The 15,335-nt window shown below is 38.4% G+C and overlaps 1 protein-coding gene across 5 annotated transcripts in view; it reads left to right on the forward strand.

Annotated features, from left to right (window-relative positions):
* Window positions 1–15,335, forward strand: part of ODAD2 (outer dynein arm docking complex subunit 2) — a 257,613-nt gene that overhangs the window by 154,410 nt on the left and 87,868 nt on the right. The window contains exon 18 of one of the 5 annotated variants that reach the window (XM_049881744.1): window positions 10,711–14,353. The exons of the other annotated variants lie outside the window; for them this stretch is intronic. Coding sequence (XP_049737701.1) covers window positions 10,711–10,740 — 30 coding nt within the window. The 3' untranslated portion in view covers window positions 10,741–14,353. Of the gene's footprint in view, window positions 1–10,710; window positions 14,354–15,335 lie in introns of those variants that run through there. 5 annotated transcript variants of the gene reach the window in all.

A 15,335-nucleotide genomic window follows, 5' to 3' on the forward strand; every position in this document is an offset into this window, starting at 1 on the left:
CAAAAGACTTATAGAAAGAAAACTACAAAAACACTACTTCAAGAAACCAGAAGAGACCTACATGAATGGAAAAACATCCCACACTCATCGGTTGGAAGACTTAACATTGCTAAAATGTCATACTACCCAAAGTGATCTATAAATATAATGCAATCCTGATCCAAATCCCAACAACCTTCTTTAACAAAAGGGAAAATCTAATCTCCAACTTCATATGGAAATAAAGAGGCCCTGAATAACTAAAGCAATATTGAAGAAGAAGAACAACAAAGTAGAAGGCCTCACACTTCCTAATCTCAGAACTTATTATACAGCCACAGTAATCAAAACAGCCTAGTACTAGTACAACAGAAGACACATAGCAGTGGAACAGAATTTAGAACCGAGAAGTAAATCCATCCATCTATGGACAGCTGATCTCTGACAAAGAGTTGAAGTCCATTCAATGGGGACGTGCAAGTCTCTTTAACAAATAGTCCTGGCAAAACTGGATACCTATTTGCAGAAAAATGAAACAGGATTCATACCTCACATCACACAGAAAAACGTACTCAAAATGGATCAAAGACCTAAATGTTAAAACAAACTATAAAGTTCTTGGTAGAAAACATAAGGAAAAAGCGTGGAGTCCTAACTTTTGGCGTAAAGACACCATCAAATGCAAATAAAAATGCACAAACAACAGAAGGTAAACTAGACAACTGGGACCTCCTAAAAAATTAAATACTTCTACTCATCAAACAACTTTACCAAAAAAGTAAAAAAAGACCCTACAAAGTGGGAAAAAATTTTTGACAAGGGTCCAATCTTTGAAATACATAGAAAACTTCAACAACTCAATGCAATCAAACAATGCAATCAGAAAAATGGGCAAAGGACATCAACAGATGCTTCACCAAAGAAGACATTTAGGCAGCTGACAAACACGTGAAGAGATGCTTGTCATCATTAGCCGGTTATCATCACACCATCGTCACCTGTTGCTGTTGAGCCGATTCTGACTCAGAGTGACCCTATAGGACAGAGTAGAACTAGCCCATAGGTTTCCAAGTTGTGACTAGTGGATTCTAACTGCAGATCTTTTGGCTACAGCAGTAACTCTTAACCACCGGGCCATCAAGGCTCCCATTAGCCATTGGAGAGATGCAAATAGAAACTACAGTGAGATACGATCTCACCCCTGCAAAAATGGCACTGAAGGAAAAAACAAAAAGCAACAAATGCTGACAAGGTTGTGGGGAGGTTGGAACTCTTACACACTGCTGGTGGGATTGTAAAATGGTACAACTACTATGGAAAATGGTATTATGTTTCCTCAAAAAGCTAGAAATAGAAATACTTTATGATCCAGCAATCCCATTCCTAGTACATCCTAGAAATATAAGAGCAGTGACTTGAATAGACGTATGCACACCTATGTTCATTGCAGCATTATTCACAATAGTAAAAAGTTGGAAACAACCAAAGTCCCCATCAACAGGTAAATGAATAAACAAATTGTGGTACGTACATACAATGGAATACTACACAATGATAAAGAATAATGATGAGTCCATGAAACATCTTATGACATGGATGAATCTCGAGGACATTATGCTGCATGAAATAAGTCAAACTTAAAAGGGGAAATATTACATGAAACCACTTTTATAAAAAGTCAAGAACAGGTATAAACACAGGAAGCAACGTTCTTTGATGGTTACCAGGGACAGAAGAGGAGAAGGCAATCACTTACTAAAATAGTAGACGTGTTAATAAAAATGGGAAAGGCAATACAAAATATAAGGGAAGTCAGCACAACTTGACCAAGGCAAATGAAGACGCTGAGAGATACACAGGAATAAAGAACTACCAATGTCACAAAAGAATCTGTGTACAAATTTTTGAATGAGAAACTAATTTGCATTGGTAAACTTTCACCTCAAACACAATAAGTACAGAAATGGTGAGAGTGTTGACACTTTAGGGGAATTGTAACCAATGTCAATTTGTGTATGAATTGTTGAGGGGGAATCTGATTTGCTATGTAAACTTTCACCTATAACACAATATTTTTAAAAATATGCTGTAACATACAGTTTTGCAACAACAGAAATAACAAGCAAAAAATATGTGTGTGGTTACATAGATGTGTATGCTATATGGGTGTGGGAAGGCGTGTGGGAGTACATGCATGTACATATATAGGTATATTTGTGGGTATACGTATATACACGTTTGTATGTGCTACATATATGTTCATATGTACAATAAAGCACTTAGGGGGCACGGTTATGGATACTTCTGAGACATACCAAAACACTTCCTGGAATTGATTTACTGGGTTTGAAGGCTCAGGACCATAGTATCCTCAGACTACTAGGTCAATTAGCATAACAGTTCATAAAGATAATGTTCTACATCCTAGTTTGATGACTAGCGTCTGAGGTCTTACAAGCTTTCAGTTGGCCATCTACGATACAATTGTTGGTCTCTTCCTGTCTGAAGCAAAGGATAGTGAAGAAAACCAAAGACTCGAGAAAGACATTAGTCCGCAGGACTAATTGCCCATGCTAAAACCACAGCCTCTTCCAACCTGAGACCAGAAAAACTAGATGTTGCCTGAATACCACTGCTGACCTTTCTGACCAGGGGCACAATAGAAGGTCCTGCTTAGAATGGGAGAACAATGTAGAACAAATCTCAAATTCATAAAAAAAGACCAGACTTAGTGGACTGATAGAGACTAGAGGAACCCCCAAGACTATCACCGTAAGATACCGTTGTAACTTGGAGCTGAAGCCACTCCCAGAGGTCACCTTTCAGCCAAATAATAGATTGGCCTCTAGAAGAAACAGTAACACCTGTGAAGAATGTGCTCCTTTAAACAGTCAACTATAGAAGACCAGTCAGGCAACATTTACCCAAAACCAAAGATAAGAAGGCAAGTTGGGGTAGGGAAACTGGATGGATGGAAACGGGGCAGGCAGAGTAGAAACGATGAGAATCCTGTCACATTACCGGGATTTTAACCAATGTCACAGAACCAGCTGTCTATGAATTGTTGAATGGGAATCTATTTTGCTGTGTAAACTTTCACCTAAAACACAAAATATTTTTTTAAAAGAAGTTATACTGGAAAAAGATGTTATAAAAAAACCGATTAATTCTCAATGGTCGTTGAAATTATACATTTAAATATAGAATCTAATATTATTATTGTTGAGATACCATTTTTGTATACATAAAATTTCTGCTTAGTGTTGTTATGTGTGAATTATGCCCTACCCTCTTATTGACTTCACCTCCAAGTCTGCCTATTTATCTATTACTGGTTTTAAGAGATACTCCAGACATTTTCATATGTATTATTCCTGCCCAGGATTTCTACCCTGAATATGTGACTGCTCGGCTATGCTAGCAACCTACGGTGGACCATGCTTAAGCTTTAAACATGACCCAGCCTACCTCCCATTTTGCCCTTGACCCATGGGACCTAGACTAGATCCACACCTCCATGGAGAGCTCCTTCTTGTTCCATTTCTCTTAAACCTGACCTGCAAGCTGCCCAACCCTCGCTAACTTGTTATCTTTGAATTCTTCTCAATAAGAAATCTGAGCTCCCTTCTTACCACTTCCAAGGGAAAGACAGACTCATGAAGAAGAGATCTCTGCTCATTTACTTCTCTCACCAAGAATTACACTGCGCATGTGGCTACCAGTTGCGGTTGGGTAGATTCCAACTCATGGCAACCCTGCGTGTGTCAGAGTAGAACTGTGCTTCATAGGGTTTTCAATGGCTGTGACCTTTGGAAATTAGATAGCCAGGCCTTTCTTCTGAAGCACCTCTAGGTGGACACGAACCTTCAGCCTTTTTGGTTTCTAGCTGAGTGGCTAACTGTCTGTGCCACCCAGGGACCTCCACATGTGGCTAGTGGTTCTTACAGTGGATAATGCAAGTCTAAGATAGGCAAGTAATGAAGAGTTGTTTTTGTAAGGCAGCTGCTGCAAAGAGTTGCAAACCTAAAGAACGAAAGTTGCTTACAGTTACATGTTCAATATGTAAATTTTAGTGAGAAAAGCAAAAGGAAGAAAGTAAGATTACCCTATAATTTAAGCATCCAGAAATAACCATTGTTAAGAGTGAAGATTTTTTTCCTTAAAAATGAATTCCGAATATCTCTCTGATCCCCTGTGTGTCTTCCTATGGCCTATCTAATTTTCTTTGGCTGAATAGTATTTTATTATATGTCTATATCATAGTTGATTTATGCAATTAAGTTTCCAGTGTTAAAAAAAAAAGAGTGATTTTAAGTGAAGCAAAAATTACATATGAAATTTTTAGAATGTTCTTTTCACCTAGGGAGAGAAAATAAAGTTACCTCTGACCCATTGGTAGAAATGTGTGCATAGTTCCCTGGGGCTTTCATTAAACCAGCTCACGGTTTCCATTAAACAGTTAAGAAGCACGGCTATAGATTAATTTGGCCAGAGACTTTCTTCTTTAACTGAGAGGGTCATAACTAGAGATGCAGCTCTTTGAGACTCTTGAGTCTTAGTTCAGGGAGCCCTGGTGATGCAATGGTTAAGCACTTGGCTACTAATCAAAAGCTTGGCAGTTTGAATCCCCCCAGTGGCTCCTCAGAAGAAAAGGCCTGGCAACCTACCCTCATAAAGGTGTACAGCCTAGGAAACCCTATGGGGCAGTTCTACCCTGTCACACAGGGTCGCTGTGAGTTGGAGTAAATTCGACGGCACCCAACGACAACAACTGCTAGTTCGGATTATAGTGTTGGGCAGATTACATTTTATTTATCCATCTCTTTTCACACTAGACAGTCATTCTACTATTTTCACTATAGCAATAATGATTTATACTTATATAGCGCAAAGTCTTTTCACATGCATTATCTCATTTAGCTGCTTAACTAGCTTTTCATTCCTGAGGAAACGAAACCTTCAGAGATGTTTAATTACTTGCTCCAGATGACATGTCTGATATGGTGATTGAGCCAGGGTATGAACCCAGTTATCACTCTATATCCTATGCAGTTTTCACTAAAATATCATCAATGATCAAGTGCATATGGTGTTCCCATCAGACTCAAGAAGATTTTCTGGGTGAAGAATACCCTTATTGCCCTTGAAAATACAGGATGTTCCAAAAGTGTTAGTGCTGTTTTCAGCTGTAAGAACTTGAGAAATGCAAATGCTACAAACTGTATGTTATTTGAAAGTTTTATTATTTAACCTTCTTTTACACTTGTTTGGTTTTGGAAACTTTGAAAACAAATTTTTAACTAAGATGCTTTGTTTCAGTCAATATCTGCCATCTTCAGTCTGAGACCAAAAAAAACCAAACCAAACCCAGTGCCATCGAGTCGATTCATCTGAGAGATTATAAAAATTAAAAAATGTACTTTTTCAAAATCCACGAAACTAAGTGAAAATGAAATGTATATTATTAAACTTTTAAAGTTTGAAACATTTATAGTTCTGAAATAACTACAGCTTAAAACTTCACTAAGACATACTATATTCAGTTAAGCTTTAAACAATATTTTAAATTTTTTAATCAATCCTTTTCATACTAAACCAAATTAATAGTTAAAATCCATGCATTGTTGATCTGTTCCCCCCCATACTTGTACCAACAATTGATTATAAATCAAGAAAAAAAAAAAAAAACCCATTGCCATGGAGTCGATTCCGACTCATAGCAACCCTATAGGACAGAGTAGGACTGCCCCATAGAATTTCTAAGGAGTGTCTGGTGGATTCGAACTGCCGACCTTTTGTTTAACAGCCAAACTCTTAACCACTTTGTCATCAGGGCCCCAAATCAAGGACAGAAAAAGTTTTATTTCTAGTTGACTTGATTTATTAACCTAAAACATAATATCCTGAAGATTTAATGAACTTTTACCTCCATTTCACCCATGCATTCTACCCAAGGAGACGAACATATGTTACGTCCTTTAACTATCTTTAGGTAAATGTAAGAGCCCTAGAATATAAAGCTATACTAGAGAGGAACATGTTATGATATTAATAATTAGTTCCTGGACTGGGCTTATATTTCATGAACACATTTAAGTTCTAATTTTGCCTTCAAAAGCTTTGTGGCAGTAATTAAATATGATAAAAAAAATAGCAAATCCCTGACCTCTAGACAAATCTTATAATTTCATTAATGTTTATTAAGCACTGACTGTGCGCCAGACCCTGTGTAGGTATCCTAGTTTATTAAATTTTGTACTGCTATGTTTTGTTTTTGTTTTTACTTCAACATCTCTGAAATAAGGATTGGTCTTATTCACAGTTGTCACAAGTTAACGGTCAGTATTTTCTCTTTCTTGCTGGTATGTAAAATAATAGCACATTTTACAGTCAACTGAATTTTGGATTTTGCTGAAATAATATGGGCAAAGATACATGTACATGTCTATACACAAAAAAGTTATGTGTTCTTGGAACTCTTTTAAAGTCTTGTGTCTCTTATTTTATTTCATCATCCAAAACTTTTCATACTGGATTATATTTCATGTAGCTTTTTTGAGCGGTATTTTCTATGATCTTCTATTGTTTTAGGTGAGCTAAATTATTTTTGAATGTGATTATGATTTCTGAGAGAGAAGAGGGACAGGAAATCTGTGTTTTAAGTTTGCTGGGGCGCGGAGCTTGCAGGAAAATAACGGAACTAGAGGAGATCTCGACAGAGATTTTGGTGCACTCTGCTCCCCTCCTCCCCAGCCCTCCCCCATTCAGATAAATTAATGACTCACCTTTCTAAGAAAGGTGATTTTTTATTTTGTAAGAAAGCACTTTCACATTTTTTCTAGGTAAGATGCTTTTGCATGTAACTTTAGACTTTTAACTTATGAATCATAGTATTTAACACCATTTTGAAATAAGTAACTTCGCTGTTTAGATTAGTGGTACTGAGAGTTGTCGTTGTGTGCCATCCAGACAGTTCAGACTCATGGTGACCCCATGTGACAGAGCAGAACTGCCCCATAGGGTTTTCCTGGTAGTAGTGCTGTAGAAACTAGCCAGTGTCACTCATAGCTAAGAGCAACCCAAAACGGGATAAAGCGCAAGCCAGGCCTCCAGGTGAGTTATTGTTAATTCTTGGTCCTGGAGCCCTGGTGGCGCAGTGGTTAAGTGTTCAGCTGCTAACCAAAAGGTTGGAAGTTCAAATCCACCAGCCACTCCTTGGAAACCCTATGGGGCAGTTCTACTCTGTACTATAGGGTTGCTATGAGTTGGAATTGAATTGATGGCAATGGGTTTGGTTTGGTGAGTTTTGGTGATGGTTACCAGGCATCATGAAACCTTAGTGCACTAAGTTTGTTTCCATGTGGTGTGGATATGGTGAAACATCAAGTGTTCAAAACAGATGTTATCCATTTTTTATATTGTATAGAGCTTATACATTAGAAAACATTTTCAGGTCTGAGAAAATGAAATGTGAAAATTATTTCTAGTGAATGTTACATCTTTTCTTGTTTGAGAAATATTTGAAGGTATCTATCAATGGATGGAAACCTGGGTGGCATAGTAGTTAAGAGCTATGGCTGCTAACCAAAAGGTCAGCAGTTCCAATCTACCTGGCGCTCCTTGGAAACCCTATGGGGTGCTTCTGCTCGGTCATATAGGGTCACTATGAGTCAGAATCGACTCGACAGCAACAGGTTATCAGAGAGTGGTGGCACAGTAGTTAAGAGGTTGGCTGCTAACCAAAAGATCCACAGTTTGAATCCACCATCTGCTCCTTGGAAACCCCATGAGGCCGTTCTGCTCAGTCATATAGGGTCGCTGTGAGTCAGAATGGACTTGATGGCAACGAATTTTGGTTATCAGTGAACGATGGGGGGAAGTGGTGGTTCCGTGGTAGAATTTTCACCTTGCACATGAGAGGCCCAGTTTCATTTCCTGGCCAGTGTCCCTCATGCACAGCCAGTACCCATCTGTCAGTGGAGACTCAGTAGAGCTTCCAGACTAAGACGGACTAGGAAGAAAGGCTTGGTGATCTTCTTTAGCAAATCAGCCAATTAAAACCCTGTGGATCCCAACAGTCCAATCCTCAACCAATCATGAGGATGGCATAGGACTAGGCAGTGTTTTGGTCACTTGTGCATGGGGTCTCTCTGAGTGCATGGGGTCGCTATGAGTTGGGAGCCAACTCAGCAGCAGCTAACAACATCAGTGAATGAACCAGGCAACAAAGTACCAGAACCAAAGGCTTCTCGGTGGTGAATTATGGAATAATTGACACAAAGATTCACAATGTCAGTTTGCATTGAATTTTGCATTGTGATTACTTTGTTATTGGATGCATAAAACAAATGGAATGCACGATTTTTGTAGTAAGAAACATTGACCTTTTCAGCAGTAGACCAGCATCTCAGAAAGTTTAAAACGTTCCTTCAGTTTGAAGAAAATAAATAATACTTTTGGATAGCCGATCAGTGATCAAGAAAATGTTCTAGGTGAAAAAGATGTGTTTTGTCAGCTTAACAAGTATCTCTCCCATTCTTTATATGATTGGAAAATCAGCGTGCTAAAGGTGAGTCAGTTTTATAGTCTTATAAAAAACTTGAAAGAATATTTAAAACAAGAAATAAGCGTCATGGATTAAAAAGCCACTACTCAGTTTCGTCAGTCTATCAAGAACAAAAGAACAGAAGGTCGAATTAATGTGAACTTAATTACAGAAACTTCACAGCATATTTTTCTAAATAGTTTTATGTAGGAGTTTCCCATTCAAGGTGTTTTTAGTATTGGGCTTAAAAAAAATTTATTTATTTATTTATTTTTTCTCTCAGTTGAGACTGCTTAAAAAGACAGTGGTTCCAAGATTTGACCTCTATAGCGATGTTATTTTGTAAATGTAGTAAGTCTGGTTGCAGACTAATAATTGCTTTGTGAGAAATGCGAGAGATTTGTAAATGAAAGTGAAAAGCTGTTCCTTTCGAGGTGAGGTGAATGATCAAACACATTTTTGGAGAAATTCAGTGATTAAACAGGTGTTCAGTATTACGAACTTGTGATGTAAAGAATGCAACAACTGAATGTGGCAAAAATCCATGTATTAAATTCTTTGTTCTTAAGAAGCAAAACTGCCTGTTGTATAATGTCAACTCAGACTTGTGCTCCATGAACAATAAGATATTGAAAAATACCGGAACTTCTGTAAACAATGTATAATTGTGTTACATTGCTTACAATCACTTTCATGCCTTTTGGCAAAACTTATAAGAATCATTGTTTCTTTCTTAAAATATCACTGTATTTCCGATATTATTTTTTGTAAATATTTTTATTGCAAGGTAGTATTTATAGTACTTTCCTCAAAAATGCATTTCTTTTCATTTAATGAAAAATTTAAAAAAGATTTTTATTAATAAAAAAGTAAAAGCTTACATACATTTGCCTTGCCCTTGAGTTGATTCCAACTCATGGTAACCCCATATGTTATGAAGTACAGCTGCCCCATATGGTTTTCTTGGCTGTAATCTTAACAGAAGCAGATGGCCAGGCCTCTTCTTCTGAGGGACTGCTGGGTGGGTTCAAACCACCAACCTTTAGGTTAGCAGTCAAGTGCAAACCATTTGCGCCACCCAGGGATCTTTTAAGAAGTGATTAGTATACTTAATTTATAATCAGAACTTCCTTGAGAATTAATAGGAAACAGGCATTCTTATTTTATAATACCGGAAACAAACCCATTGACATCGAGTTGATTCTGACTCCTAGTGACCCTATAGGACAGAGTAGAACTGCCTCATAGGGTTTCCAAGGCTGTAGTCTTTATGGGAACAGATCACCAGGTCTTTTCTCCTACATAGCCACTGGTGGGTTCCAACTACCGACCTTTTGGTTAGCAGCTAAGCTCTTAAACCACTGCGCCACCAGGACTCCTCATTGCTGATTTTATTCCCCCTAAGAGTACTCTGTGAGGAATTATTTGCCACATAAATACTCTGAATATGTCAGTTATAGAAATTAGGAAGAAAACTCAATATGTCTTCCAAATTAATAATGTATTCATAAAATCATTTAGCTTTGTAAACCTTCTTAAACTTAATTTTTCGTCTTGTTTAGAAAATGTCTGGTTTGAGTATTGATCATGGAGGGGAAAAAAATCTCTGTACGTTTTAAAGCCAATGATCTGCTCCAAACAGAGAAATTTGAGGAAGACTCTCCAAAAGAGTAGAGAGAAAGTTATTTTCTGTGAGGCTGGAATATAAGCATGGCATTTTAGCAAGGAACGTTGAGCACTTTGTAGGGATGAGGCCACCTTCCTGACCACAGGTGTGACAGAACACAGCTGATCAAACAGGGCGGGAATCCAACATCACTCCCTGTTTAACTTCAGCTTTCCAATGAGCCATGCCCAATGAGGAAGTCAGGGGGAACTTCGAGAAGGCATGTAGTTTCATACCACGAATACTGCCATTAACAAGGTTTATGGGCTTCGAGTTGGTCATGTTTGGGTCGCAGAATGTATATCTGTCCAACGGTGTGCCAAAGAATCCACACAGCTTCTTTAAAAATCTAAAACCTCTTTAAATACAATCAGTGTTTATGGCCTTCTATGTGTTACCATCTTAAGTCACCAAATAGTTTTAAGTATGCTCCTTATCAGGCTCCCATCCCTAAGATCTTAAAAGATTAAAATGACAAACTGTATTACAAGTTTTTTTTTGTTTTTTATCTGTATACTAGATTTTCAAGGGCCTGAAGGGCCAAAAGTGAAAATAAATAAATGAATGAACCACTAGTTGCCATGGAGTCAACTTCGACTCATGATGACCTCATGTGTGTTAGAGGAGAACTGTGCTCCATTAGGTTTTCAGTGGCTGATTTTTCAGAAATAGATCGCCAAGACTTTCTTCTCAGGTACGTCTTAGCGGACTTGAACAGCCTTTCAGTTAGCAGCCAAGCGTATTAACCATTTCTGCCATCCAAGGACTCCAATCTATCATTGCACTCACTTTATTTCAAATACCCTCAAGTCCATTCGCCCTTTTTCTTTCCATTGTACCTGCCTGATATCCTCCCTGGATGGGCTTAACCATCTATCTTGCACATGATTATCCTCTGGCAGTAAAATGCTGCTGAAGGAAATCATGCAGTCGGACCAGTTATTATCATTAAAAATTCTCGATTACTAATCTCAAATGGTCAACATGACTGTGTTTCTCCAGCATGCAGACTCTGATTCCACAATGATTGCACACCTTCTCTAGTCTCATAAAACTGATATTCACCCCCCATAGCAATATATATAGCAATATGCCACCGTGTGTCTGTCAGTTTGTCCTATTGTGGTGGCTTACATGTTGCTGTGATATGGGAAGTTTTGCCACTGGTATTTCAAATACCAACAGGGTCACCCTTGGTGGACAGGTTTCAGTGGAGCTTCCAGACTAAGACAGACTAGGAAGAAGGACCTGGCAGTCTACTTCTGAAAACAGTGGCCAGTGAAAACCTTATGGATAGCAGCAGAACATTGCCTGATACAGTGCCAGCAGATGAGTTCCTCAGGTTGAAAGGCACTTAAAATATAACTGGAGAAGAACTGCCTCCTCAAAGTAGAGTTGACCTTAATGACGTGGATGGAGTCAAGCTTTCGAGACCTTCATTTGCTGATGTGACACGACTCAAAATGAGAAGAAACAGCTACAAACATCCATTAATAATAAGAACTTGGAATGTACAAAGTATGAGTCTAGGAAAATTGGAAGTTATCAGAAATGAAATAGAGCACATAAACATTGATATGCTAGGCATTAGTGAGCTGAAATGGACTGGTAATGGCCATTTTGAATCAGACAATCATATGGTCTGCTATGCCAGGAATGACAAATTGACGAGGAATGGCATTGTGTTCATTGTCAAAAAGAACATTTCAAGATCTATGCTGAAGTACAACACTGTCAATGATAGGATAATATCCATATACCTACAAGGAAGACCAGTTAATACAACTATTGTTCAAATTTATGCATAACCAATAAGGCCAAAGATGAAGAAATTGAAGATTTTTACCAACTTCTGCAGTCAGGATGCATAGATAATTACTGGTGATTGGAATGCGAAAGTTGGAAACAAAGAAGAATGATTGATAGTTGGAAAATATGGCCTTGGTGATAGAAACAACACTGGAGATCGCATGACAAAATTTTGCAAGACCAATGACTTCTTCATTGCAAATAGCCTTTTTCACGAACATAAAAGGCAGCTATACACGTGGAATACACAGGAATCAAATTGACTATATCAGTGGGAAGAGACAATAGAAAAGCTCAATATCATCAATCAGAACAAGGCCAGGGGCCGACTGTGGGACAGACCATCAATTGTTCCCACGCGAATTCAGGTTTAAGTTGAAGAAAATTAGAACAAATCCACTAGGGCCAAAGTACGACCTTGAGTATATCCCACCTAAATTTAGAGACCGTCTCAAAAATAGATTTGACCCACTGAACACTAGTGACCATAGACCAGATGAGTTGTGGAATGACATCAAGGGCATCATACATGAAGAAAGCAAGAGGTCACTAAAAAGACAGGAAAGAAAAAAAGACCAAAATGGATGTCAGAAGAGACTGAAATGTCTCTTGAATGTCGAATAGCTAAAGCAAAAGGAGGAAATGATGAAATAAAAGAGCTGAACAGAAGATTCAAAGGGCAGCTCGAGAAGACAAAGTAAAGTCTTATAATGAAATGTGAAAGATCTGGAGATAGAAATGCAAAAGGGAATAACACATTCAGCATTTTCCAAGCTGAATGAACTGAAGAAAAAATTCAAGCCTCGAGTTGCAATATTGAAGGATTCTACAAGGAAAATATTAAACAATGCAGGAAGCATCAAAAGAAGACGGAAGGAATACAGTCACTGTGCCAAAAGGAATTGGTTGATGTTCAGTCATTTCAGGAGGTGGCATATGATCAAGAACTGATGGTACTGAAGGAAGAGGTCAAAGCTGCACTGAAGGCATTGGAGAAAAACAAGGCTCCAGGAACTGATGAAATACCAGTTGAGATGTTTCAACAAATTGGTGCAGCACTGAAAGCATTCACTTGTCCGTGCCAAGAAATTTAGAAGATAGCTACCTGGCCAACCAACTGGAAGAGATCCATATTTGTACTCATTCCAAAGAAAGGTGATCCAACAGAATGTGGGAATTATTGAACATCACGAATATCACACACAAGTAAAATTTTAAGGAAGGTCATTGAAAAGCTGTTACAGCAGTACATTGACAGGGAACTGCCAGAAATTCAAGCCAGATTCGCAAGAGGATGTGGAACCAGGGATGTCATTGCTGATGTCAGATGGATCCTGGCTAAAAGCAGAGAATTTCAGAAAGATGTTTACCTATGTTTTATTGACTATGAAAGGCATTTGACTGATTGGATCATAACAATTTACAGATAACATTGGAATGACTGGGAATTCCAGAACACTTAATTGTGCTCATGAGGAACCTGTACATAGACCAAGATGCAGTTGTTTGAATGGAATAAGGGAATACTGTACAACTTAAATCAAGAAAGATGTGCATCGGGGTTGTGACCTTTCACCATACTTGTTCAATCTGATGCTGAGCAAATAATTTGAGAAGCTGGACTATATGAAGAAGAATGCAGCATCAGGATTGGAGGAAGACTTATTAACAACCTGCGATTTGCAGATGACACAACCTTGCTTGCTGAATACGAAGAGGACTTGAAGCACTTACAGATGAAGACCAAAGACTACAGCCTTAAGTATGGATTACACCTCAACATAAAGAAAACGAAAATCCTCACAACTGGACCAATAAGCAACATAAGGATAAATGGAGAAAATACTGAAGTTATCCAGGATTTTACTTCAATCCACAATCAACACCAAAGGACACAGCAGTCAAATCAAATGACAAATTGCACTGGGCAAATTTGCTGCAAAAGATCTCCTTAAAGTGTTAAAAAGCAAAGATGTCACTTTGTGGACTAAGGTATGCCTGACCCAAACCATGGTGTTTTCCATCACCTTATATGCATGTGAAAGCTGGACAATGAATAAGGAAGACTGAAGAAGAATTGAAGCCTTTGAATTATGGTGTTGGCAAAGAATATTGAGTATACCATGGGTTACCAGAAGAATGACTAAATCTGTCTTGAAAGTACAGCCAGAATGCTCCTTAGGAGCAGGGATGGCAAGACTTCGTCTCACTTTGGACATGTTATCAGGAGGGACCAGTCCCCGGGGAAGGACATCAGGCTTTGTAAAGTAAGGAGTCAGCAAAGAAAGGAAGAGCCTTGGAAAGATGGATTGGTGCAGTGGTTGCAACAGTGGGCTCAAGTGTAACAATAATTATGGGGATGGCACAGAACTGGGCAGTGTTTCATTCTGTTGTTCACAGAGTAGCTATGAGTCAGAACCGACTCGATGGCACCTAACAACAACATAGGGATATATCAATGGCATATACACACCCATGCATATATACACATATGTGTTTCTGTATGTATAGATATTTAATTTTGTTAGTACAGTGTCTTAGTTATCTAGTGCTGCTATAACAGAAATACCACAAGTGGATGGCTTTAACAAACAGAAATTTATTCTCTCACAGTCAAGTATGCTAGAAGTCTGAATTCAGGGTGTCACCTCTGGAGGAAGGCTTTACCTCTCTGCTGGTTCTGGGAGAAAGTCCTTGTCATCAACCTTCCCCTGGTCTAGGAGCTTCTCCATGCAGGAACCCTGGTTCCAAAGGATGCGCACCTCTCCTGGTTCTTGCTTGTTGGTAATGTGGTCCCTCCTCTCTCTGCTCGCTTCTAGTTTTTATATCTCAAAAGAGATTGACTCAGGATACAACCTGATGTTATAGGTTGAGTCCTGCCTCATTAGCGTAACTGCCTCTAATCCTGCCTCATTAACATCATAGAGGTAGGATTTACACCACAAAGGAAAATCACATCAGATGACAAAACGGTGGACAATCACACAATACTGGGAATCACAGCCTGGCCAATTTGACACACATTTTTCGGGGACACATTTCAATCCATATCATTACAGTTTTAGATTTACAGAGAAATTAAACAAATAGTATAGAGAGTTCCCATGTACCCCTCTCCCACATTTTCCCCTATTATTAAATCTTTCGCTAGTGTGATACATTTGTTACAGTGAATGAACCAATGAATTATTATTAACTAAAATCCATAGTTTACATTAGGGTTTACCCTCTGTGCTATACAGTTTTATAGATTTTGACAAATACATAATACTGTGTATCCACCATTACAGCATCATGCAGAATAGTTTTATGGCCCCCAAAAAATCCACTATGCTC

Source organism: Elephas maximus, chromosome 4 (genome assembly GCF_024166365.1).
Source record: "Elephas maximus indicus isolate mEleMax1 chromosome 4, mEleMax1 primary haplotype, whole genome shotgun sequence".
Taxonomy (NCBI): Eukaryota; Metazoa; Chordata; class Mammalia; order Proboscidea; family Elephantidae; genus Elephas; species Elephas maximus.